At 43.2% G+C, this 27,435-nt stretch overlaps 1 protein-coding gene across 1 annotated transcript in view; it reads left to right on the forward strand.

The window, feature by feature from the left end:
- The first annotated feature begins 6,741 nt into the window (after positions 1-6,741).
- The window catches only part of snrnp200 (small nuclear ribonucleoprotein U5 subunit 200), a 104,069-nt gene continuing 83,375 nt past the window's right edge, over positions 6,742-27,435 (forward strand). The window contains exons 1-8 of the mRNA XM_033014004.1: positions 6,742-6,830; positions 11,498-11,661; positions 13,868-14,039; positions 17,309-17,501; positions 20,647-20,702; positions 24,346-24,444; positions 24,781-24,933; positions 25,184-25,283. Coding sequence (XP_032869895.1) covers positions 6,786-6,830; positions 11,498-11,661; positions 13,868-14,039; positions 17,309-17,501; positions 20,647-20,702; positions 24,346-24,444; positions 24,781-24,933; positions 25,184-25,283 — 982 coding nt within the window. The 5' untranslated portion in view covers positions 6,742-6,785. The remainder of the gene's footprint in view (positions 6,831-11,497; positions 11,662-13,867; positions 14,040-17,308; positions 17,502-20,646; positions 20,703-24,345; positions 24,445-24,780; positions 24,934-25,183; positions 25,284-27,435) is intronic.

A 27,435-nucleotide genomic window follows, 5' to 3' on the forward strand; every position in this document is an offset into this window, starting at 1 on the left:
TGTCTTCAAGATCCTCTTTTCTGCCAATTCTACCTTCCCCATGCATGAGCACCACTTTATGCAGCTACATTAAACAGGATGATCCAGTACTACGTGTTCCCAGTGATGTGCCTTAATGTTGAAACACTTCAGATTATCAAGATCAGTAAATCTTTGTCCGTCACATGATCATTTGTCTCCGTGAGCCCTCCACAAAATGTGGTATTCTGCCTTTGCTGATATGTCCTGCCCAGCTAGTCCATTATTCTTTTAACAGGGTGTAAATGCTGGGACAGAATCTGGGTCTGGAAATTTGTATTGCTCCATCACGAAGCATTAGAAACATAGAAAATAGGTGCAGGAATAGGCCATTCGGCCCTTCGAGCCAGCACCGCCATTCAATATGATCATGACTAATCATCCAACTCGGTATCCTGTACCTGCTTTCTCTCCATACCCCCTGATCCCCTTAGCCACAAGGGCCACATCTATCTCCATCTTAAATATAGCCAATGAACTGGCCTCAACTACATTCTGTGACAGAGATTCACCACTCTCTGTGTAAAAAGTGTTTTTCTCATCTCAGTTCTAAACGATTTCCCCTTTATTCTTAAACTGTGACCCTTTGTTCTGGACTTCCCCAACATCGGGAACAATCTTTCTGCATCTAGCCTGTCCAACCCCTTAAGAATTTTGTAAGTTTCTATAAGATCCCCCTCAATCTTCTAAATTCTAGCGAGTACAAGCCGAGTCTATCCAGTCTTTCTTCATACGAAAGTCCTGACATCCCAGGAATCAGTCTGGTGAACCTTCTCTGTACTCCCTCTATGGCAAGAATGTCCTTCCTCAGATTAGGAGACCAAAACTGTACGCAGTACTCCAGATGTGGCCTCACCAAGACCCTGTACAACGCAGTAGAACCTCCCTGCTCCTATACTCAAATTCTGCTCAGACAAGTCATGTGAAAGTGTTATGCTGTCCGGAATGTCTGTTGTACACTGTTCATATTCTGCAAGTATAGGGCAAGGTAGGCATTACGAAATCCTTCTAACTTAGTGTTTAGGCTGATACCTCACAATTCTACAGGACGGTGAAAAAAACTGCAAAAAAAGACATTAGCACAAAAATATGCAATTACAAAACCATGGTAGTCCAAGAGATGGGCTGTGATGTTCTGTTCACAAGTTAGGATCAGGGTTGTGCAGGTTGGTTCAAGAATCAGTAGGAAGTAGCTCTTCCTGAGCATGGTAATGGACAAGGACATCAGCCCGCAGTCCCTGATGGTGGAAGTAGATGGTATAGCTCATGGGTGGGATCCTTGATAGATATCACATCCTTGATGCAGTGACTAGTGTACATGTTTCCACTGGTGAGGAGAGCTGTGCCTGTGAAGAACTACTTCCTGCATCCTTTGCATTCCTGTGCATTGGAATTGCTATACCTGGCCATAGTACAATCAGTACTTTCAAACAATACTTTCTACAGTGTATTTGTAGAAGTTGGTTGGAATATTCAGTGACATCTCATCTCTGAATTTCTTTAAACTTCTAAAAGTAGAGGTACTAGTGTCCCTCCTTTCTGATAATATCAATGTGCATAGCCCAGGACGGGTAGTCTGAAACGTTAACACCCATGAATTTGAAGCTGCCATCCACACTGTCAACCTACCATTGAAAACTGGTACACAAAATTGCTGGGGAAACTCAGCGGGTGTAGCAGCATCTATGGAGCGAAGGAAATAGGCGACGTTTTGGGCCAAAACCCTTCTTCAGACTGAAACTGAAAACTGGTACATAGTTTCCAAGTTAACAATTGGATTTCTTGGTTTAGTTGACATTGTTGAGGTTACTTCACCACTCAACCACCTGTTCTATCTCTGAAGAAGAGTTTTGACCCAAAACGTCACCCATTCCATCTCTCCAGAGATGCTGCCTGTCCTGCTGAGTTACTCAAGCTTTTTGAGTCCTTGTTCTATCTCGTTTGATGATGACAGTGGTGTAATCTGTGAATTTATCAAGTAGTAGAAACGAGGAACTGCAGATGCTGGTTTACAAAAAAAGGACAGTGCTGGAGGAACTCAGCGGGTCAGGCAGCATCTTAGTAGAATAGGATTAGGTGTGGTTTTGTGCCAGGACCCTGCAGGTGAATTTATCGATGTGACTGCCAATACTGCTGACTGATTATCAGAGTGCAGTTGACTTGTTGACTCTGATACAAGTTTGTTTCCCTTGACAGTTCTCTTTGAAGATCAGTCGTCAGACTTCTCCAATTTCTGGTAGTCCCTACTTTTTCCTCCCCTTCTCAGCTCTCCCTCAGCCCACTGTCTCCCCTTCTTCCTGCACCCCACACCTTCACATCAGTCTGAAGAATCATCTCGACCCGAAACGTTGCCTATTTCCTTCGTTCCATAGATGCTACCTCACCCGCTGAGTTTCTCCAGCATTTTTGTCTACCACCAGTCATCAGAGCATTCTCTCTTTACTGGGTTAAAGTAAATATTAATTGTTTTGATTAAGTCTATTAATTTAACTGGAAGTACAAAAAAATCAGCAAACCAATTTCAAAAAGATAAAGGTGAAATGGGAAACTGCAGATGCTGAAATCTTGAGCATATAAAGGTTGAAAGACAGCAGGTCAGGAAACATTTAGGGTGAGAATGGGAAGATATTTCAGGTTAGGCCCTTCAGATTGATGTCAGCAAAGATAAGTGCTGAGGAAAGACACATGGCTTGTAGTGACTGGGTGAAAGCAGGAGAGTAGCAGGAATCACAGGAGCATGACGAGAGGGTCTCAGTACTCCAGCTGAAAATAAATAACTTCTTCAAAATCTCTACTTTGCAGAGATTTTGCAATGAAGCTAAAATGAAGACACATGAAACTTGCTAAAATCTTGAGCAAAAATCTTGAGCAAAAATCAAAGTACTGGATGAACTCACCAGGTCAGGCAGCATCTGCAAAGTAATGGACAAGTATTGCTGTTATTCAGCTGTTTGAAGAATCCCAAGTTGACAGTATTACACTATCAACTCAAGTAAATGGGAGATCTTCCTCATTGGATTTCAGTGGTTGTCTTTGAAAAATGCTGGTTAATTAATCCAGTTCCTTATAGATTTCAATGACAATTTTCAATAAAGTCAGATCTGACCTATGCTGTGTAGATTGTACCGCTATGCAGGTTCAAATACTTCACATTTCTAGAACGTGGTAGAGTGAAGAATGCCAATGGGTATGTGGGAGAATAAAATGGGGTTGGTGTAGGATTCGTTAAAAATAAATGTATGATGATGGACTTGGAACAAATGACTTATTTTTTGCATGCTGATCAGATAGGCAGCTCTAAAGAAAAGAGCATCAATGGCAGGTGGTGGCTGTTGCATTGAACATACCACTGTTAGTGGCGGCATGTGAGGGGAATTTTCTCAAGTAGCTTGCTGACCACTAAGACATATTTCAGGAAAGTTACTAAGGAGTGATTTAAGAGTTCCAGGTTGTGTGTGATTGTATGCTTTCAACTGGTCAACAACAAATAGAAAAGATAAGACAATGGATTGTCAGAGGTACACAAAAATGCTGGAGAAACTCAGCGGGTGAGGCAGCATCTATGGAGCGGAGGAAATAGGCAATGTTTCGGGTCGAAACCCTTCAGACTGATGTGAGAGTGGGGACAGAAAGAAGAAAGGAAGAGGAGGAGCAAGTGGGCTGAGGGAGAGCTGAGATGGGCACTCCGCAAAGCGATCGCCAAGCCTACGCTTGATCTCACCGATGTAGAGCAGCTGACATCTAGAGCAGCGGATGCAATAGATGAGGTTGGAGGAAATGCAGGTGAACCTCTGCCGCACCTGGAAAGATTGCTTGGATGGAGCCAAGGGGGGAGGTAAAGCGACAAGTGTAGCATTGCTTGTGGTTGCAAGGGAAAGTGCCTGGAGAAGAGGGGAAAAACTTGCTAAAAAAGTGCATTCAACCATTATAGTGATAGTGCCAAGCAAGTAGCCCACAGTAAAAGATGTACAATTGGCCAGGCTGACATTAATTTTGCAACACAAGCGGGCGCCGAGGAAATAAGAAGAGGCTACGTGCTTCTTTGAAGCAAACAGTTTTATCAATAGGGTGATTTCACGAAAGGTCACCGGAGCGTAGATCCGCACCCACGTGACCGAAAACTTTAACTGGAGTACATGCGTCACTTCCGGTACATGTTAGTGAATGGGAAAACACGCACTTTCACACCCGTTAAAAACATCGAAACGGCCCGTTTTTGAGCTGCAATTTACTGTGCCAGTCGGGGTGACCGTGAGGAACAGCCACCTAAATTTACAGTCCAAAAAAAAGATAGAAACTAAGGTAAATTCAAGAGGGAGCTGAAGGTGTCAAAACAGCGGAAGTGCTAGCGGACATTTGCCGTGGAGATTTAAAGATCCAAAATATCGGGAATTATCGCGTTTGCTCGCTGCATTTCATCAAAAGTAAGGCATTATTGACTTTTTATCTTTATTCATTTGTTATATGAAAAGTATTAAAAGTTAAAAATCCCTCAGTAAAATTGCAAAATCGCCCATGGTTCTCAGGTGGGTTTTAACATGCAAAATGAAAACGCTTCTGAAGCTCCATTTACCATTTAAATAATCGTAAACTATCAATGCGTTTTGAAATAAATTTTACTGAGATGCAAGCTGTCAGCTGTTAGTTGGACAAAAGCAGGACATTTTATTATTTGCCAAAATATATTTCTCAATGTTTCTTGTTTAAAGCCTGCACAATCACCCAAACTACTTATTTATTTATTTATCATCTAATAACAGACAAGCCTGCAGCATGGAATGATGTCAACAATCCTGATTGGGCACCCACTGTGAGCAGGATTGACAATGTGCACAAGAACGCCATGCACGTGCAACAAGAAGAGAGTATTAAAGCAGATTTGGTTGCAGCTCAAGCATCTATAGCTCTGCAAGTTGATGGCGTTCTTGTGCAATAATGCCACTTTTGATGAAATGCAGCGAGCAAACGTGATAATTCCCGATATTTTCGATCTTTAAATCTCCACGGCAAATGTCCGCTAGCACTTCCGCTGTTTTGACACCTTCAGCTCCCTCTTGAATTTACCTTAGTTTCTATCTTTTTTTTGGACTGTAAATTTAGGTGGCTGTTCCTCACGGTCACCCCGACTGGCACAGTTAATTACAGCTCAAAAACGGGCCGTTTTCGATGTTTTTAACGGGTGTGAAAGTGCGTGTTTTCCCATTCACTAACATGCACCGGAAGTGACGCATGTACTCCAGTTAAAAATTTCGGTCACGTGGGTGCGGATCTACGCTCTGGTGACCTTTCGTGAAATCACCCTATACAGATACAAAATGCTGGAGTAACTCAGCGGGTCAGACAGCATCTCTGGAGAAAAGGAATAGCTGATGTTTCTGGTCGGGATCCTTCAGATAAATCAATAAACTGCAGACGCCCATTTTCACATCCGTAGCATAGCTGCGAGTCCAGGATGGAGAAGCACGGTACTATCAATAAAGTTTGCGAGCAAAAACAAAACAGTGCAGTTTATACTACAACTGCTACACGGTTCTAACGTCCACGTCCAGCTGATCAACGACCTCAAAAGATTATCAGCAGCCGGACGATCGCATGGAGGGCCATGTCGACCACACGCAACGGCGGCGGAGGGGGAAGTCTGCGGCTAAAATGGCGGCCGAGTGAACCGACTCACCCGACACTGACAAACTCTCAACACGCACTAACAGCCCACCCGATAGCGCCAAGGTGAATACACCCCGCGGCGAGTGCAACCCACAACAAATATCACGAAAGTGACCTTGTGTAGGAAAAAACTGCAGATGCTCGTTTATACCGAAGCCACAAAATGCTGGAGTTACTCAGCGGGACAGGCAGCATCTCTGGAGAGTAGGAATGGGTGACGTTTCTGGTCCAGACCCTTATTTAGACTGAGAGTCAGGGGAGAGGGACGCTACTGATATGGAGAGATAGAAACATAGAAAATAGGTGCAGGAGTAGGCCATTCGGCCCTTCGAGCCTGCACCGCCATTCAATATGATCATGGCTGATCATCCAACTCAGTATCCTGTACCTGCCTTCTCTCCATACCCCCTGATCCCTTTAGCCACAAGGGCCACATCTAACTCCCTCTTAAATATAGCCAATGAACTGGCCTCAACTACCTTCTGTGGCAGAGAATTCCAGAGATTCACCACACTCTGTGTGAAAAATGTTTTCCTGGTGTGAGGTGTGAAAACAGCATATCAACGCGACAATCACTGTCCTGGTTAATTTTACCGATTGTGTGCCTCGGCGTCACCTTCCTCTCAGTTCTACATGTCCTACAAAGAGACACAGAATGCTGGAGTAACTCAGCGGGACAGGCAGCATCTCTGGATAGAAGGAATGGGTGATGTTTCGGATCCAGACCCTTCTTCAGACAGAGTCAGGGGAGGGGGAGATACAGAGATATGGAAGTCTAAAGTGTGAGGATGAGACATCAAAGAGGATGGAGATCAACAACGAGGGGGTGGAGAGGTCGTTCTCAAACCTTGCACATCCTTATCTCTGTCTCTCCCCCTCCCCGACACTCAGTCTGAAGAAGGGTCTCGACCCGAAATAGAACCCATTGCTTCTATCCAGAGATGCTGCCTGTCCCGCTGAGTTATGTCTGTCCTCGCCCAGGAACCCCGCCTGCCCCGAGCGGGCACAGGTAGTAACCATGGAGACCGCGCGGCCGGCCCTGACCCGGAAGCACATGGTTCCGGAAGTGGCGGCTGTGCTCGGCGAGTGGAGCGGCGGCAGTCATGGCGGACGTAACCGCTCGCAGTCTGCAATACGAGTACAAAGCGGTAAGTCGGGCTTGCCTCACCCTGTCCAGAGGCCGAGGGGGGCTGCACCAAGGTGCGGCTTGCTTGTGTTAAATTGCCGACTGGGGTTAGATCCACCCGAGCGGGTCGATTAGGCATTAAGGCTGCGTGAGGCCTGCTACGGCGATGAGCCCAGGTGGTGATGATGGCGGGTCAGGGTAGTACACAGCCAAATAAGCAGCAGTGTACACTAAAGAAACATTGGTGAACGAAGTCTGGGACTTTGCGCGCAAACTCTCACGTGTCTCAGTTTAAATACCCTGCTAAATGGTTCGCGCGGCTTCGGATAATATGATGACTAATTACAATAAATGGTGCAACTTGGAAGGATTTCTACTGTTTATCAGAATCGTACAACAATATTACGTATTTACGTACAGAGAGGGGTATTTAGAACTGTTGAGTCTGCACCAGTCAAAAAGGAATTACGCAACCGAATTCTGCCTTATTTCATTGAGTCTGCCTGTAGTCATGCAGCTCGTAGCTCCATAAGTACGCATTTGGGTCCTATTTAATTGTGGCGAGTTCATGTGCGTCGAGAGTCAAGAGTGATACAGTGTGGAAACGGGTCCTTCTGCCGAACTCACCCACACCGGCCAACAATATCCCAACTACGCTAGTCCCACTTACCTGCGCTTGGTCCATATCTCTACAAACCTGTCCTATCCAGATACCTGTCTAACTGTTTCTTAAACGATGGGATAGTCCCAGCCTCAACTACCTCCTCTGACAGCTTGTTCCATACACCCACCATCCTTTGTGTGAAAAAATTACCCCTCGGATTCCTATTAAATCTTTTCCCTTTCACCTTGAACCTATGTCCTCTGGTCCTTAATTCCCCATCTCTGAGCAAAAGTCTCTGTGCATCTACCCAATCTATACTTCTCATGATTTTATATACCTCTATAAGATCACTCTTCATCCTCCGCTCCATGGAATAGAGACCCAGCCTACTCGACCTCTCAGAAAAACTCACACCCCCTAGTCCTGACAACATCCTCGTAAATCTTTTCTGAACCCTTTCAAGCTTGACAATATCTTTCATACAATATAACATGGTGCCCAGAACTGGACACAATATTACCATATAACATATAACCATATAACAATTACAGCCCGGAGGAAACAGGCCATCTCGGCCCTTCAAGTCCGTGCCGAACATTTTTTTCCCCCCTAGTCCCATCTACCTGCACTCAGACCATAACCCTCCATTCCTTTCCCGTCCATATACCCATCCAATTTATTATTAAATGATAAAATCGAACCTGCCTCCACCACTTCCACTGGAAGCTCATTCCACACAGCTACCACTCTCTAAGTAAAGAAGTTCTCCCTAATGTTACCCCATAACTTCTGTCCCTTAATACTCAAGTCATGTCCTCTTGTTTGAAATTCTATTCTAAATGTGGTCTCTCCAACATCTTGTACAACTGCAAGTGGAACTCCCAACTTCTATACTCAATACTCTGACTTATGAAGGCCAAAGTGACAAAAGCCTTTTTGACCACCTTATCTACCCGCGACTCGACCTTCAAGGCACCAAGATCCCTCTGCTCTACAACACTACCCAGAGGCCTACCATTTACTGTGTAGGTTCTGTCCTTATTCAGCATCCCAGAATGCAACACCTCACAATTCTCTGTGTTAAATTCCATCAACCATTCCTCCGCCCACCTGGCCAATCGATCCAGATCCGGCTGCAATCATTCACAATTATCTTCACTATCTGCAAAACTACTAACTTTTGTCGCATCAGCAAAGTTGCTAATTTTGCTCTATGTTCTCATCCAAATCATGGATGTAGATGACAAACAGTAACGGGCCCAGCATCAAACCCTGAGACACACACTAGTCACAGGCTTCCAGTCCAAGAAGCAACCTTCCACCATCACCCTCTGCTTCCTCCCATGGTGCCAATTTGCTATCCATTCAGCTATCTCTTCTTGGATCCCATGCGATCTAACCTTCCAGGGCAGCCTACCATGTGGAACCTTGTCAAACGCCTACTGAAGTCCATGTACACAACATCTACAGCTCTGCCCTCATCAATCTTTTTGGTCACGTCTTAAAAAAATCAATTACATTTGTGAGGCACGACCTCCCAAGTACAAAACCATGCTGACTATCCCTAATCAGCCCTTGCCCATCGAAATGCCTGTATATACTATCCCTCAGAATACTCTCCAGTAATTTACCAACTACAGATGTAAAGCTCACCAGCCTATAGTTACCAGCATTTTTCCTGCAGCCTTTCTTGAAAAGAGGTACAACATTTGCCACCCTCCAGTCTTCCGGCACCTCTCCTGTATTTAAGGACTCTGCCTCAGAGGGCGGTGGAGGCCGGTTCTCTGGATACTTTCAAGAGAGAGCTAGATAGGGCTCTTAAAGATAACGCAGTCACGGGATATGGGGAGAAGGCAGTAACGGGGTACTGATTGTGGATGATCAGCCATGATCACATTGAATGGCGGTGCTGGCTCGTAGGGCTGAATGGCCTACTCCTGCACCTATTATCTACTGTCTATTGAATCGTAAATTTCAACCAGGTCTCCCGCAATTTCCTCTCTAGTCCCCCTCAGTGTCCTCGGATATATGAGATCAGGCCTTGAAGATTTCCTCTGATGTCCTCGGATAACAGAGATCAGGCCCACGACAGTATCTTCAGTACTTCTTCGACAGTAACTCTGACTGCTCTCAAGACACTTCATTTGACTGCTCTAATTCTTCCATCCTACTATCTTTCTCCTCGATAAATACAGATTCATGAGAGGTCCCATTCTCTCTCTAGTTACGCTTTTCTCCCTTAAATATTTATTAAATCTTTTGGGATTGTCCCTTAATGCTACCAGTCAGAGCTAGCTCCTGGCCCCTTTTTGCCCTTCTGATTTCCTTTTTTAGTTTACTCCTTAGTTCCCGAAACTCCTCTAGGGATGGACTTGATCTCAGCTGCCCATACCTGTCCCATGAATCCCAACGTCTCAATGTCCCTCGTCCGCCAAGCTTCCTTGCGTTTGTCTGCTTTGCCAGTCACTCTAACAGGGACGTACACATCCTGAGCTCTCTTCAGTACAATTTTAAAAACATCCCACTTGGTCTTTCCCCCTCTAATAACCTGCTCCAGTCAACTTGAGCGAGACCTTCTCTCATACCCTCAAAGTTGGCCTAACCCCAGTTCAGATTCAGATTCAACTTTAATTGTCATTGTCAGTGTACAGTACAGACACAACGAATGCAGTTGAGCATTTTAACGCGTGGACCCTCTCCGTCCCAATCCATAACTATCTTAAACCTCATCGAACTGTGGTCACTGGTCCCAAAAGGCTCCTCCACACACACTTCATTAACTTGCCTGTCCCAATTTCCCAATACACGTGTTGCCCTCTCACGTGTGGGGGCCTCCACATACTGCTTAAGAAAACTCTCCTGAACACTTTTGAGGAATTGCACCCTATCTGAACCCTTCATGCCATGATTTTCCCAGTCTATATTGGGAAATTAAAATCTCCCGGCACATTTTTTCTAACTCCCGTTGACTATTTAAGGGTCTGTAGTATACCCCCAACAAGGTGATCATCCCTTTCTTGTTCCTCAGCTCCACCCATATAGTCTCACTAGACGAACCGTGCGGTGAATCATATCCGGGCAGAGGAGAGCGTCCAGCGCCCGCTGTGGGTCCCAAACGCACCGCCATTGCAACGCCCCGCAGCTCCAGTCCCTTCCCCTCTGGTCCCCTCGCTGGCTCCTGCCCCCTCCCCCGTGATACCCCCCCCTCTCCCCGTGGCTCTTCCCCCGTCTTTTCTCCGAGCTCTCCCCCAACGCCCACACGCCGGCGCAGACGTAGTTGCTGGTGCTTCCGGGCCGATCCGAGGCCTGGCTCTGAGGGCGTCGACGGCTGCTGCGCCGGGAAACGCAGGAAGGGAGAGGAGCGGCAACCTCGAGATCCTGGGGAGGGAGAGTGGGGGAGGAGAGGGGATAGAGGGGGAGGAGGGTAGGGAGGGGAGAGGAGTTATGGAGGGAGGGAGGGAGTGACTGAGGTTAGGGGAAAGGAGAAGTGAGGGGATTGGGGAGGGTAGGAGGAGAGGGAAAAGAAGAGGGAGGTGAGGAGGGAGAGTGGGAGAGGAGGGGGAATGGAGAGGATGGAGGCAGTGGGGAATAGAGGGGGAGGAGAAGGTGAGGAAGGAATGGGGGAGGTGAGGAGGGATAGTGGGGGGGGTAGGGGTAGGTGAGGAGTGGGGGATAGAGGGATAGGAGGGGGTAAGGGACGGGTGACGAGGGAGGACTGAGGGTAGGGGAAAGGAGAGGTAAGGGAGGGATTGGGGAGGGGAGGAGGAGAGGGTGAAGAGGAGGGGGATAGAGTGCTAGGGATGAGGGGAAATGAGCTGTGCCTGTGCAGTTGGGGGCTATGGGTGAGTGGTGGAATATTGCATTGGGGTTCCAAGCCTCCTGTGTGACAGGGACCCAACGGGTCCCACTTAGTCTAGTTGATTCTAAAATGTCAAATGTCAGAGCTGCCCTGTTAAGCAGGTGGGGACGTTTTTAATTCTGCACTTTTTATCTACAATTGTAGATCTTGGGGTGAAGGTTTGTGTGAGTTTCTGTTCATCTTGATACATTTCTATTCTTGTAGTAATTTACTTTCTATTTTGCAGAATTCCAATCTTGTATTACAAGCAGATCGGTCCTTAATTGACCGAACCAGACGAGATGAGCCCACAGGAGAGGTGCTGTCACTGGTGGGAAAACTGGAAGGGTCCCGAATGGGAGACAAAGCTCAGAGAACAAAACCACAGTTGCAGGAGGAGAGGCGAGCAAAGTAAGTAATGCCTAAAGAGCTGTAGTAGCTGAGTGGATCAGGCAGCATTTAGAAACATAGAAACATAGAAAATAGGTGCAGGAGGAGGCCATTCGACCCTTCGAGCCAGCACCGCCATTCATTGTGATTATGGCTGATCGTCCCCTATCAATAACCCCTGCCTGCCTTCTCCCCATATCCCTTGACTCCACTAGCCCCTAGATCTCTATCTAACTCACTCTTAAATCCAAAGAGTTAGATAGAGCTCTCGGGGCTAGTGGAGTCAAGGGATATGGGGAGAAGATAGTCTGATGGAGGACATGGTAGTCTGAAGAAGGTTCCTGACCCGAAATGTCACCAATCCATTAAAGATGCTGCCTGACCGCTAAAATACTTCAGTGACTGTGTTTTATTTTTGTAAACCAGCATCTACAGTTCTTTGTGTCTATGTAAAGCCTATATTCTCAACATTTAAGATTGCAGTTGAAGTGTAATTAAAGACATTTATTTGCCACTTAGTCATGGTATACAAATTTTCCATGTGTGTGTTTATTTTGAATGGTAAAATAGTTTAAGTAGCATGTCTGGAATAATTGAGAAATCAGAAGTTAGTTAAATATTTATGTTCAATATTTTTATTAATGTATTTAAACATACAGAGCTTTCCAAATGATAGGACTAAACTAGAATTTGAATGTATATTAAGACGCTTAGAACAATTTCTTCCTTACATTTTATCAGCTTGCAAAGGATATTGAAATATATGAAAGGAAATATTTGTCTTCTATGCACCACAAGAAATTATATCAGGGCATTCCACTGGCATTTATATCCCTGCAGCTGTTAAAAAAATTATACATTCAGCTTTCCCCGTCCATATGAATAGAGATTCATTTTTTCTACAATGGACAACACTTGTGAAAGTACAGGAGAGAAGAAGCTGGTTATCTGGTGACATTTGTTTGTGAACTTTGCATTTTTAAATTTTTCTTCTGTTTTCATTCAAAAATGATGATAATCAGACTCAGAAAGTCACATGACAGGGGCTGATCTCTGGGACTTTCGAGGTGATGTGCTAAGATGCTGTGTAAATGTTCTGTATTCGAGATTATGGTTGATACATGAATAAATGTGTGCCCGTCAGTTATGACAAGTCTTTGCAGGTCTTTTATTTTTGTTGCCTAGGAGTTTACTAGAATATTTCAAAGTTTACAGAGAGATTTAGGCCATTTGGAAGAGTGGGCTGAAAGATGGCAGATGGCAATACTGATAAGTGTGAGGTGCTACATCTTGGCAGGACAAATCAAATAGGACGTCCATGGTAAATGGTAGGGAATAGGACGTAAATGGTAGCGAATTGAGGAATGCAGTTGAACAGAGGGGTCTAGGAATCACTGTGCATAGTTCCCTGAAGATGGAATCTCATGTAGATAGGGCGGTAAAGAAAGCTTTTGGTGTGCTGGCCTTTAGAAATCAGAGCATTGAGTATAGAATTTGGGATGTAATGTTAAAATTGTACAAGGCATTGGTGAGGCCAATTCTGGAGTATGGTGTACAATTTTGGTCGCCAAATTATAGGAAAGATGTCAACAAAATAGAGAGAGTACAGAGGAGATTTACTAGAATGTTGCCTGGGTTTCAGCAACTAAGTTACAGAGAAAGGTTGAACAAGTTAGGTCTTTATTCTTTGGAGTGCAGAAGGTTAAGGGGGGACTTGATAGAGGTCTTTAAAATGACGAGAGGGATAGACAGAGTTGACGTGGATAAGCTTTTCCATTTAAAGTAGGGAAGATTCAAACAAGAGGACATGATTTGGGAATTAAGGGACAAAAGGTTAGGGGTAACATGAGGGGGAACGTCTTTACTCAGAGAGTGGTAGCTGTGTGGAATGAGCTTCCAGTGGAAGTGGTGGAGGCAGGTTCGATTTTATCATTTAAAAATAAATTGGATAGGTATATGGATGGGAAAGGAATGGAGGGTTATGGTCTGAGTGCAGTTAGATGGGACTAGGGGAGAATAAGTGTTCGGCACGGACTAGAAGGGCCGAGATGGCCTGTTTCCGTGCTGTAATTGTTATATGGTTATTTCTGGTAAGACTTCTAGACCCATGTTTCCTATTCTGTGAGCTGGTTATTTTTTTTCCACATAATACATTGCTGTATTCAATTTAAATGTGGCTTCCTGTTTTGTTTGTCTCTTATATAACCATTTGGGTATTTCCACACAGACGGCGAAAGCGTGATGAAGATCGCCATGACATGAATAAGATGAAAGGTTATACATTGTTGTCGGAGGGAATTGATGAAATGGTTGGAATTGTGTACAAACCAAAAACAAAAGAGACCAGAGAGACTTACGAGGTGCTACTTAGCTTCATTCAGGCTGCACTTGGTGACCAGGTATGTGTTTCCACAATGTCTGAAGGCCAGACAGCTAGACTACTTGCATTGCTGGTTTAATGGGGTAAAAATCGTAGTGTTTTGCTCCATTGATTTTTTACAAACGGATAAAATACGCTGAAGCTTAATTTCATCGCTGAAGGAACATTGTTTTGTCAAGGATTGCTGCCTTCCCAATCAGACGTTGATTTATCTGCCTGCAAGAAATTGCATGCCACTCAGTCCCACAGCAGTGGGGAAACCATGTTCACTAAAGAACAAGGTTTCTTTGGATGGCCTAGAAATAAAGCCTCATCATGGGAGCAGATGCAGTGCAGACGGTGAATTTGATGGCGTCTGTGCAAGTGGCGGAGGGGGAGGTGTGGTCCACATAACGGATTTGAGAGAATAGCTGATGGTTCAACACAGATGAATAGCCAGCAACACAGAACTGTAATCTATGTGAAAGGTGAAATCATTGGACAAAGTCAGCATGGATTTATGAAAGATAAATCATGTCTGGCGAATCTTATAGAATTTTTTGAGGATGTAACTCGTGGAGTGGATAAGGGAAAACCAGTGGATGTGTTATTTCTGGACTTTCAGAAGGCTTTCGACAAGGTCCCACATAAGAGATTAGTATGCAAACTTAAAGCACATGGTATTGGGGGTTCAGTATTGATGTGGATAGAGAACTGGCTAGCAGACAGGAAGCAAAGAGTAGGAGTTTTCAGAATGGCAGGCAGTGAATAGTGGGGTACCGCAAGGCTCGGTGCTGGGACCCCAGCTATTTACAATATATATTAATGATTTGTACGAGGGAATTGAATGTAACATCTCCAAGTTTGCGGATAACACGAAGCTGGGGGGGCAGTGTTAGATGTGAGGAGGATGCTAGGAGGCTGCAAGGTGACTTGGATAGGTTGGGTGAGTGGGCAAATGCATGGCAGATGCAGTATAATGTGGATAAATGTGAGGTTATCCACTTTGGTGGCAAAAACAGGAAAGTAGACTATTATCTGAATGGTGGCCGATTAGGAAAAGGGGAGATGCAACGAGACCTTGGTGTCATGGTACACCAGTCATTGAAAGTAGGCATGCAGGTGCAGCAGGCAGTGAAGAAAGCGAATGGTATGTTAGCATTCATAGCAAAAGGATTTGAGTATAGGAGCAGGGAGGTTCTACTGCAGTTGTACAGGGTCTTGGTGAGACCACACCTGGAGTATTGCATACAGTTTTGGTCTCCTAATCTGAGGAAATACATTCTTGCCATAGAGGGAGTACAGAGAAGGTTCACCAGACTGATTTCTGGGATATCAGGCCTTTCATATGAAGAAAGACTGGATAGACTTGGCTTGTACTCGCAAGAATTTAGAAGATTGAGATCTTATAGAAACTTACAAAATTCTTAAGGGGTTGGACAGGCTAGATGCAGGAAGATTGTTCCCAATGTTGGGGAAGTCCAGAACAAGGGGTCACAGTTTAAGGATAAGGGGGAAGTCTTTTAGGACCGAGATGAGAAAAACATTTTTCACGCAGAGAGTGGTGAATCTCTGGAATTCTCTGCAACAGAAGGTAGTTGAGGCTAGTTCATTGGCTATATTTAAGAGGGAGTTAGATGTGGCCCATGTGGCTAAGGGGATCAGGGGGTATGGAGAGAAGGCAGGTACGGGATACTGAGTTGGATGATCAGCCATGATCATATTGAATGGCGGTGCAGGCTCGAAGGGCCGAATGGCCTACTCCTGCACCTAATTTCTATGTTTCTATGTATATAAGAGTGCTAGTTGGAGAATTTATAAGAATATTTAGAATTTAGAATTTCTTTGCTGATTGTTTTTAAGTAAGTAAGTAAGTTTATTGGCCAAGTATTCACATACAAGGAATTTGCCTTGGTGCTCCGCCCACAAGTAACAACATGACATACAGTGACAGTTACGAATGACTCAGAAAACACTAAACATTAATAATAATGAAACATTAATGATAAAACACCATTGATCAAGCATGTGAACCAACAAAACACCAGATCAAAGGGAGGCTACAGATTTCTGGCTGTTGAGTAGAGCAACTACTCGTGGATAAAAACTGTTTTTATGTCTGGCTGTGGCAGCTTTGACAGTCCGGAGTCGCCTTCCAGAGGGAAGTGATTCAAAGAGTTTGTGGCCAGGGTGAGAGGGGTTAGAGATGACCTTGCCCGCTCGCTTCCTGGCCCTTGCAGTGTACAGTTCATCAGTGGAGGAAAGGTTACAGCTAATAATCTTCTCTGCTGATTGGGCGATTCACTGCAGCCTCTAGGTGTCGTGCTTGGTGGCTGAGCCAAACCAGACCATGATGGAGAAGGTGAGACAGACTCTACGATGGGCGTGTAGAATTGGACCATCATTGCCTGTGGCAAATTGTGCTTCCTCAGCTGCCGTAGGAAGTACATCCTCTGCTGTGCTTTTGTGCCGTTTAGCCATGGTAAACTAATAGGGTAGCAAAAGGTTTTGTTTTGTTCCAAAATGCTACTGTGCACTGGCGCTTAAAGCCACCATACAATCATCTCTCTGCATTGAAACCAGAAGCAAACAGTGAATCTTGGTGTTGTAAAGATGTTTAGGAATTAATCGATTTCCATTTGTATTACCTGGAACGTACTATTTTCAGGACAGTGATTGGTCTTGCACAATGTAACACATTTTGAGCAAAACCTTTAATTATTCAACACTTTGTATAATCCGAATAATTTGGTAATAATCGCATACTGATTTGACGTCATAAAATTAATTCTGCCCGATAAAGATTGTTCACTAGTAATGGAAAACAAATAAAATTGCAAAACTAAAATAGAAAAGCTAGAAGAAGTCATCCAGCCAAGCGAATCAAGATTATTCACCAAATAGTGATAAGATAATGTTTTGCCTTTCAATCGATTATGGTTTGGCAAGTTAATATTTGAATAATTTTTTTACTTATTTTCATTACTTTTTATTTGTTATTTTAGTTTTCAAATATAATGCACTTCCTTTCTTCCTGTTTATTCAGACCCTGTTCTGTCATAGTTGTGCGTTTCTTATCTCGTGTGCCTTATGTACTCTCGTCACTGCCGAAGGTACATGTGGAATAGATAGGACAAATATATTGCTTGCTGTATTTCCTCTTTGCGGTTACATCTGAAATACATACAATGAGTGAGTTAACATGGGAAAAGCAACGGGGTAAATTTAGCACTCTGTGAGCGCTACATTGTTTGTATTTATAATAAGACTAGCTTTTCTTTACACGAGATTATCTTGTTTCTTTTCTAGCCCCGTGATATCCTCTGTGGAGCAGCAGATGAGGTCCTGGCTGTGCTGAAAAATGATAAACTGCGTGACAAGGAGCGGCGAAAGGAGATAGAAATGCTCCTGGGGCAATTGGAAGATACTCGTTACCATGTGCTTGTAAATCTGGGAAAGAAAATTAGTGACTATGGAGGAGACAAAGAGGTGCAGAATATGGGTAAGCAGGATCAATACTTCCCAGTTAATAAAGATGCTGAAACCCGTCACAATCACCTGTTCTAGTTGTGGACTCCCATATATCGGCGAGACCAAGCGCAGACTGGGCGACTGTTTCGCTTAACACCTTCTCTCAGTCAGCCTTGGCCTTCATAATCTTCCGGTTGCCAAACACTTTAATTCTCCTTCCCCTTCTCAAACTGACGTTTCTGTCCTGGGACTCCTGCACTGTCAGTGAGGCCAAACGCAAATTGGAGGAATATTTCGCTTGAGCAGCTTACAACACAGTGGCATGAAAATTGATTTCTCTAACTTCAAGTAACCCATGCTTTCACTCTCTCTCCGTCTCTCCTCCACCTTAGTCATCCTACTAGTTTCACGGTTGTCCTGCTTAGTTTCACACGTTGCATCCACTCATTAGCACCTTCTCCACAGCCAACAATGGACCGTTGTGGGCTCCACCTTTCCTTGATCATCGTTGCTGACGTTGATTTGTATACTATTCATTCTTTTATTCTTTGTACTTATTCATATCTCTAATTTCCCTCCGTGTGTGGAGGATCTCGACCAGAAACGTCACCTATTCCTTTTCTCTCAGATGTAACTCCCCGAGTTACTCCAACATTAGTGTCTATCTTCACAGTAAATAATCTGCTGTCTGACTAGGTCAGGTTAGGTTTATTATTGTAACAATAAAATAATTTTGTAAGCTATCAGATAATACTATACATAAATACAATCAAATCAAACTCATGTACAACAATGGGAAAGAAAGAATGCAGAACATAATTCTCAGCATTGTGGCAGGTCAGATATCTGGTTTGGCATTTGGCTAACCAGGTAATGGTTGCAGAGTTTTGGGGCCCCACTTCCCTTCTACCTACCAGCTTACTCGGCCTAGTTTCTACGTCACCATGGAACTTACCGTGTTGACTGGAACACTTATTCTATCGTGTAACTTCATTTTTTTTTAATGCTGAGCTAAAAGAGTGCTGGAGTATGAATAGGAATAGCATCCAATGGTCTCAGCATCTACACTCAATCATTCCACTGCAACTTGGTTTCAGCTATTGATTGAAATTGGATTCTAACATTAGTTTCTGATTGCCCACGAGTCTGCTACTGTGAGGAATACACACGAGCATTTCACTTACTGATGTCAACTGATTCATCCATTTATTTTAAGTGCTTGTGCAGTTGCAATAAAGATGTCATAAATAAGGAAGCAGTACTTTCCTAAAGTCCACAGCTTCTTTAAACATGAATTGATTTGCTTAGATTTTGACAACCGGACTGCACCCGTGTATCTCTACTGTTCCCTCCCCAGCTGCAGGTAGAAAGGCAATTCCTCGCGGTAGCAGACCTGTGTATAATCAGAAGCTAATGTTAAGATTCAATTTCAATTAATAGCTGTAACCAAGTTGCAATGGAATGATTAGTTGAATGAAAATACTGAGACTATTGGATGCTATTCCTATTCATACTCCAACACACATTATTCTTGCTCACCTCAAAACCAGCACTTCCTCCAATTTGGACCCACACCAATTCGCATACAGAGCCAATAGGTCAGTGGAAGACACAGTCAATCTGGCCATTCATCACACTCTGCAACACCTGGAAACCGCCAACACGTACGCCCGCATCCTGTTCATGGACTTCAGTTCGGCATTTAACTCCATCAACCCGGTTAAACTCTTCCATAAATTAACGGACATGAACATCGACCCCTGCATCTGTCACTGGATCTACAGCTTCCTTTGGAACAGACAACAGAGGGTGAAGATACATAACACAATATCTCACCCCCTGCACCTCAGCACAGGAGCCCCTCAGGGCTGCGTCTTGTCTCCCTGGTTATTCTCACTCTACACAAACCAATTCACATCCCAGCATAGTTCAGTTAAAATTTATAAATACGCAGATGACACAACCATCATAGGTCTCATCTCGAACAATAATGAAACAGAATACCGCACTCAAACACACAAAGCAGTCACTTGGTGCACAGATAATAACCTCTTACTCAACACATCAAAAACACACTAACTCATCATTGATTTCAGACGTAAGGCACAACCCAAGACCCCCCTACTCATCTCAGGCGAACCCATATCCACCACTGACTCATTCAAATTTCTTGGCACTCACATAAGCAATAACCTCAAATGGAAAATCAATTCAAATCACATCTACAAAAAAGCCAACCAAAGACTCTTCTTCCTCCGCCAGCTCAAGAAGTTTAGAGTAAGGAAACACCTCCTAATCAAATTCTACACAGCCATCATCCAAAGCATGCTCACTTCATCAATTACAGTCTGGTTCAGCAGTTTAGACACTCACTCCCGTAATAAATTACAACGCATAGTTAACAAAGCATCCAAAATCATCAGCACTCCCCTTCCATCAATAGAATCACTCCATCACAAACGGTCTGTGTCAAGGGTGAAGAAAATCATCTCTGATCCCTCCCACCCAGCTCACCACATCTTCCACCTGCTGCCATCAGGAAGGCGCTACAGCTCACTGTCCGCCAAGACATCTCGATTTAAAAACAGTTTTTACCCACATGCAATCCGAATTCTGAACACACTATGATAACAGCACATATCCTCCCCATGCATGTACTGTATATTGTATGATGTTGTGTTTTATGTTATGTTTGACGGGAATCAGCCTACCTTGTAACATCCTGTACTGAACCTGAATTCCACCAGCTTGACTGTGTGGTCATTAAATAATCTAATCTAATCTAATCTAATCTAATAATACTTCATTGGTAATGAACGAGAATGAAACTTCATGAACAAATGACATTCTTTTGATCTGTATCTGGCAAAAAGGGCTATCTTCTAAATGTCAACATCCACTTTTTGCCTAAATCCTCTTCTCTTTTCATGAACTCTCTTTTTCAACCAGCCTACTGTGTCACTAGGGTGCTTTAATAAAAAACAGTCCAAGAATGAACAGGGGCACACTTCTGGGTAATGAGATACAAGGTGCTGGAGTAACTCAGTGGGTCAGGCATAATCATGGATAGTGACGTTTCTGGTCTCTTTTGGTAGCACAGCATCTGTAGTTTCTTGTTTCTGTACATCTTGGTTTCGAGAACTGGTTAGAACTAACATTGCATTTTCCTCTTCCAGACGACAACATTGATGAGACATATGGAGTTAATGTGCAGTTTGAATCTGACGAGGAGGTGAGTGAAGTATCTGTACAAATCAATTACCCGTTAAACTTTTGTCTCTAAGAGTCATGGTGATACAGTGTGGGAACAGTGTCGACCCAACTTGCCCAACATGTCCCAGCTACACTAGTCCTTCTACCCGTGTTTGGTCCATAATCCTCCAAACCTGTCCTATCCATGTACCTGTCCAACTGTTTCTTAAATGTTGGGATAGTCCCTGCCTCAACTACCTCCTCTGGCAGCTTGTTCCATACACCTACCACCTTTTGTGTGAAAAAGTGACCTCTCTAATTCCTATCAAATCTTTTCCCCTTCACCTTAAACCTATGTAGCAATGTTACAAAATTTTGAGATTTTAAAAATCAAGTCTGTAATTTATCCCATCAGATAAAGCATAAAAATAAGTTTAATTTGACACCTAATTCACTTTCATATCTCAAGTATTTAAAAAGTTATGGCCATTTTCATACTCGGAAATGAGCATCTTGTTCCCTATTGATTTTCTATGGACATAACAAAAAAGCTGTGATCTTGAACAGTCAAAAGCCCATAACTTTCTTAAAAATTAAGAAAACTGAATGAAATTTTCAGTTATCATAGATTGAAGCATTCTGAAACAAATATAAAATAATCTTACTTGGATGACCTGAAATTAAAGCATATAATTAGTTAGTTACCTAATTGTAGCTAATTTCAGACTTCAATTACTAGATCTAAACATCTATCCATTTCTTAATTATTAATGATTAACATTTTTAAATAGCCTAAATGTCCAAATAATATTCACAAATAATTCACAATAAAACATGATTTTTAAATCTCATTTACATTAATTTATAGGCCAAATGGAAGGAATTTAGTGTTCAATTGCTGTAAATAAATGCCCATTTAAATCAGCTTTCTAGTGGGATCCCTGTGGAACGCGCTGGTTTAGAACGTTCACATTGCGGTAGATTTGTGCCCCAAATGCCCAGAAAAATACTGCGCGATATAATGGGGCCAAATTGAGCTACTCGCAATATTAAACTTTGTATAAAGGGATCTTTAGAAGCCCTTTTTAATGTAAATATATACAGCCTAACTTCAGCTGTTTGCTTTATGAGACTCTGCGGTTGCTGGCGGTCACGGGTTTAGAGATTGATTTTTAAACTACTATAACTATTTTACGAGGCCTTTAAAACTAATAATAGCTTTTGCGACGGGGTCTTCCAGCGATTTTTCGTTAATAATTAACTAGGCTGAACATCTTCGATTTGAACAGCCTAGAGAAAATCGCGTTTTAAACCCGCCCCCTCTAAACGGCGCCAAAATCGCGCACACCCGTAGCGGCAGATTTTCAAAGACGCTTCAGGTAGGCTTTGCAACATACCTAATCTATGTCCTCTTGGCCTCGATTCACCTACTCTGGGCAAGAGACTGTGCATCTACCTGATCTATTCCTCCCATGATTTTATACATCTCAATAAGATCACCCCTCATCTTCCTGCACTCCAAGGAATAGAGTCCCAGCCTACTCAACCTCGCCCTATAGCTCAGACCCTATAGCCCTGGCAACATCTTTGTAAATCTTCTCTGTACCCTTTCTAGCTTGACAACATATTTCCTATAACATGGTGCCCAGAACTGAACACCATACTCTAAATGTGGAGTAAATGGCCTCACCAACATCTTATAAGCTGTAACATGACCTCCCAACCTATATACTCAATACTCTGGGTGATGAAGGCCAATGTGCCAATGCCTTTTTGACCACCCTATCTACCAGCGACACCACCTTCAAGGAACCATGCACCTGTGCTCCTAGTTCCCTCTGCTCTACAACCCTCCCCAGAGGCCTAGCATTCATTGTGTAGGTCCTGCCCATGTTAGACTTCCCAAAATGCATCACTTCAAATTTCTCTGTATTAAATTCCATCAACCATTCCTCAGCCCAGCTGGCCAATCGATCAAGATCCCGCTGCAATTTTTGACAACCATCTTCACTATCTGCAAAACCACCCAGTTTTGTATCATCTCTTAGCTCAGGAAATTTGCTCAATGGAAAAATAGTGGGCAGGAAGAGCTAATCCATCCCATTTAATATTTGGAGGCTGAGAAATACGGCATAATGGGATAATGCTGCTATTACAATGCTGAGTGTCTGTGATTTGTGAGGTGGATGCAGCAAGGTTTCATGGGAAATAGACAGGTCCACTGAATGCTGAGGACATGGCAGATAAAATGTGAGAAAACAGTGTTGGTGTTCAAGAGACACTGAAAGTTAACCTGCATCTCTGATTAGGACTGTGTCAGTAAGTACTCATCAGCTATTCATTCCTGCTGCTGCCATAGGAGATTGTATTCAATGATGCATCTAGACACGGCACATTGGCATAGCTGATGGATTTGCTGCCTCAAGCCTATCCTAACCTGGATTCAATCCTGACCTCTGATTCTATATGTGTGGAGAGGAAACATGGGTTTCCTCCAGGTGCTCTGGTTTCTGTCCTCATCCCAAAGTCCTGTCAACTGGTACGTTAAATGGACACTAAAAATTGCCCATAGACACAACTCAGCAGGACTGGCAGCATCTCTGGAGAGAAGGAATGGGTGACGTTTCGGGTTGAGACCCTTCTCCAATGAGTTACTCCTGCATTTTGAATCTACCTTCGATTTAAACCAGCATTTGCAGTTCTTTCCTACTAAAAATTGCTCTCTTGATTTACGAGGATATTGCCAGGACTTGAGGGCTTTAGCTATAAGAAGAGGTTGAGCAGGCTAGGACTTTATTCCTTGCAGCACAGGGGGTTGAGGGTAATCTTATAGAGGTATATAAGATCATGATGGGAATAGATAGGGTAGATGCACACTGTATTAGTTGGGAAATGAAGAACCAGAGGCCATAGGATTAAGGTGAGAAGGGAAAGTTAATTGGAAATTGTGGGCAATTTGCAACTTTTTCACAATGGGTATTTTGTACGAGGTCCCAAAGGGGGTGGTAGAGGCCAGTACTATAACAACATTTAAAATACATTTGGACAGGTGCGTGGATAGGAAAGGTTTAGAGGGATATGGGTTAAACACTGGCAGGTGGGACTGGTATGGATGGGACATCTTGGTTGGCATGGCCAAGTTGGTCTGAATAGCCTGTTTCCATGCTGTATATCTCTGTGCAGGTGAGTGGCACAGACTAAGTGGGAGCAGTTGATTGGAATGTGGAGAATAAAATGGGATAGGTGAAAATGGGTGGCCCAGACTCAGTGAGCCAAATCCGATTTCTGTACTCTGGCTCTGAAATGGGAACAACTGCACTGTTTAGTTTAGAGATACAGTGTGGAAACAGGCCCTTCAGCCCACTAAGTCCACGCCGATCACCCATATACTAGTTCTATCCTACACACACTAGGAACAATTTACAGAAACCAATTTACCTACAAACCAGCATAACTTTGGAATGTGGAGGAAACTCACACGGTCATGGGGAGAATATACTCATTTCTACAGAGAGCACCTGCAGTCAGGATGAAACCCTGGTCTTTGGCGTTGTAAGTCAGCAATTCTACCGCAGCACTAATGTCAGATTCTATGAAGATACATTTTGTAATGGTGAGTTTCTGAAATGGGAAACCTTCTGCAGATTGTTTAACTTGGCCTTTTATCTGTTTTTCTATTTCAGGAGGGTGATGAGGATGCATTTGGTGAAGTGCGGGAAGAAGCATCGGATGAGGACACAGAAGGCGAGGAAGCAGACATCAGCTGCACACTTTCTGCTAATGTGAGTGTTGGCATAAATATTGTGTGGTGTGAGCATGGGAAGAATGCCCGGAGTAGTGGGGTCCTGGAGTAGTGGGGTCCTGAGAGGGAAAGTAGCTGTTTGGGAAAAATATTGTTTCCTTGCCCGATTCTGTTTTATTTACAAACGATGACACGGTGCCAGGTTGAAGCAAAATCCCCACTGCACTTGAAGAGCAGCATTAATAAGAATGGCCATTCCAAACTAAAATTGAGACTGGAGTTTGTGGTAATTTGTATATAGTGCCTGTAATGAGTTGAGTCGAACATATCCAATCTACAGTGCCATTGTTTAGTGGGTTGCCTTTGCTTTTCTCAGCTGGGTGCTGCTGGAGATGTGCTGAGTGCTAAGAAGAAAGACCTCCATCCTAGGGACATTGATGCTTTCTGGCTCCAGAGACAGCTCAGCCGCTTCTACGATGATGCCATCATGTCGCAAAAGAAAGCTGATGAAGTGCTGGATATCCTGAAGGTGAGCTCCAAACTGCTGGTTAAGTGCCCAGTAATGGGCAGTGTATTCTATATGTGGGCTTTTCTTTAGTTACAGGTGTCATCATTTAAAATTTTTGAACAGCATTTCCAAATTCATATATAAAATGATCACTTAATGATACTGCTCACGTTGAATTTAATAAGTCTATTCATTTTATTCATGGACATGGTGGGCTAAATGGCTGTAACAAATTATTTTCCATCTTAGATATCTTGTGCTTCTGTTTCAGACAGCCGGAGATGACAGAGAGTGCGAGAACCAGCTTGTCTTGCTTCTTGGTTTTAACACTTTTGACTTTATTAAAATCTTGCGGCAGCATCGCATGATGAGTGAGTATTAAGATCTGTGTTTGCATAATCTAAAATATACTTTAATCGTCTGTCTGCAGAAAACATGAAGTCAGGTCATTCTTCTGTCACTTTAGTACAGGTTCGACCTGATACTCAGAAGCTCACTATAGGTATGTTACAAAACTTACCTTCAGCGTGCTGCAATTCTGCCACTGGCCATGTGCGCGATTTTGGCGTGTTTGAGGGGGGGGCGGGGTTAAAACGGGGTTTTTTCCGACCTGGTCCTGAATTATATTTGTTGGAGTGCAAGATGTTGCTAAAGAATCATTCCTACGGCCGTTCTGTGTGTTAAAAAAAAAAATTCACCCGACCAGTTAATCGCTGGAGTGATTTTAAAATCAGCTTCTGAAGCCGCCAATGCCGACAACGGGGCCGGATTTTATGGAGGACCAGGTAAAAGAAAGTAGTTTATTTTTATGTATAAAAGTGTTAAGATGTAATTAATTCACTTTTTACGTTGCGAAACGGTGATTTTTTCCCCCCGAACGAACCGGCAGTGTTTTGCTGCAGATATGGGGACTAAAAACACGGCAACCTCAACGTTCTAAATGGTCCCGTTCCAGAAAATCCCACTCGCAAGCTGATTTAAATGGCCATTAATTTACAGGTATTAAACATTAAATTCCTTCCATTTGGCCTATAAACCCATGACAATGAGATTTAAAAATTATGTTATATTCTGAATTCTTGTGTGAATGTTATTTGGACACTTGGGCTATTTAAAAATGTTAATCTATTCTTAAGAAATGGATAGATGTTTAGATCTAGTAATTGAATTTTGTAATTGGCTACAATTAGGTAACGAACTAATTATATGCTTTAATTTCAAGTCATCTAAGTAAGATTGTTTTATATTTGTTTCAGAATGCTTCAATCTATAATAGCTGAAAATTTCTTTCGGTTCTCTTAAATTTTAAGAAAGTTATCGGCTTTTAAATGTTCTCGATCACAGCTTTTGTGTTAAGTCAATGAAAAAACAATAGGGAACAAGATGCCAATTTCCGAGTATGAAAATTGCCATAACATTTTTAATACTGAAGATATGAAAGTGAATTAGGTGTCAAATTAAACTTCTTTTTATGCTTTATCTGATGGGATAAATTAAAGACTTGATTTTTTGTAACATTGCTACTCACTAGTCTTCCTAGCTTCCAGTCATCAACTTAAACTAGAAGATAAAGCAGTAAAACACAGGAACATGCCCTCCAGACCACCATGTCTGCACCGAATATGATGCCGTTAAACTAATCTTCTCTAACTGCATGTATTTCATATCCGTCCATTCCCTGCATATCCATGTGCCATCTGAAAGCCTCCGTTGTGCCACTTTCATATCTGTTTCTATCACCACCCCAGCAGCGTTTTCCAGGCTCCCACCACTCTCTTTTAACAAAAACATTGTCTTGCACTTCTCCTTTAAACATTCCCCCTCTGACCTTAACGCTATGTCCTCTAGTCTTTGACATTTCCACCTTGGCAATAAAGTTCTGACTCCCTAACCTGTCTATGCTGCTTATAATTTTATTTTCTTCTGTCGGGTCTCCGCTTAATCTCTGACATTCCAGGGAAAACAATTCAACCTTTCCTTATTTCTAATAGCTCCTAATCCAAGCATCATTGTGGTAAACCTGCACCCTCTCCAAAGCCTCCACATCCTTTGTAGTGGAAGACAAGAACTGCACACAGTACTCCAAACGGCCTAACCCAAGTTCTATAAAGCTGCTTCATGACTTCCTGACTCTTGTACTTAATTCCAGGACCGATTAATGCAAACATCCGGTTCATTTTCTATTCCATCCTATCAACTTGTGGTGACACTTGCATATGAGAGCTATGGACTTGGACTTCTCTGTGCTTCAATTTTGTTAAAGGTCTTGCCATAAATGTTCCCCTTATATTCAACTTTCTACTGTGCAACATCTCACACATGCTTGGATTAATTATCACCTGCAATTTCTCTGCCTGTTTCTGTAACTGATCTATATCCCGCTGCACAAGTTCACACTGAAGAACCCAGAACCCCTCGACATCGGTTCTAATCAAGAATCTGTCTGTCTCTCCCGTAAAAATATCCATTGGCTTGGCCTCCATAGCGCTCTGTGGCAAGAAGTTCCACAGAATGAACTACCCT

This window comes from Amblyraja radiata, chromosome 39 (assembly GCF_010909765.2).
Source record: "Amblyraja radiata isolate CabotCenter1 chromosome 39, sAmbRad1.1.pri, whole genome shotgun sequence".
NCBI classification, from domain to species: Eukaryota; Metazoa; Chordata; class Chondrichthyes; order Rajiformes; family Rajidae; genus Amblyraja; species Amblyraja radiata.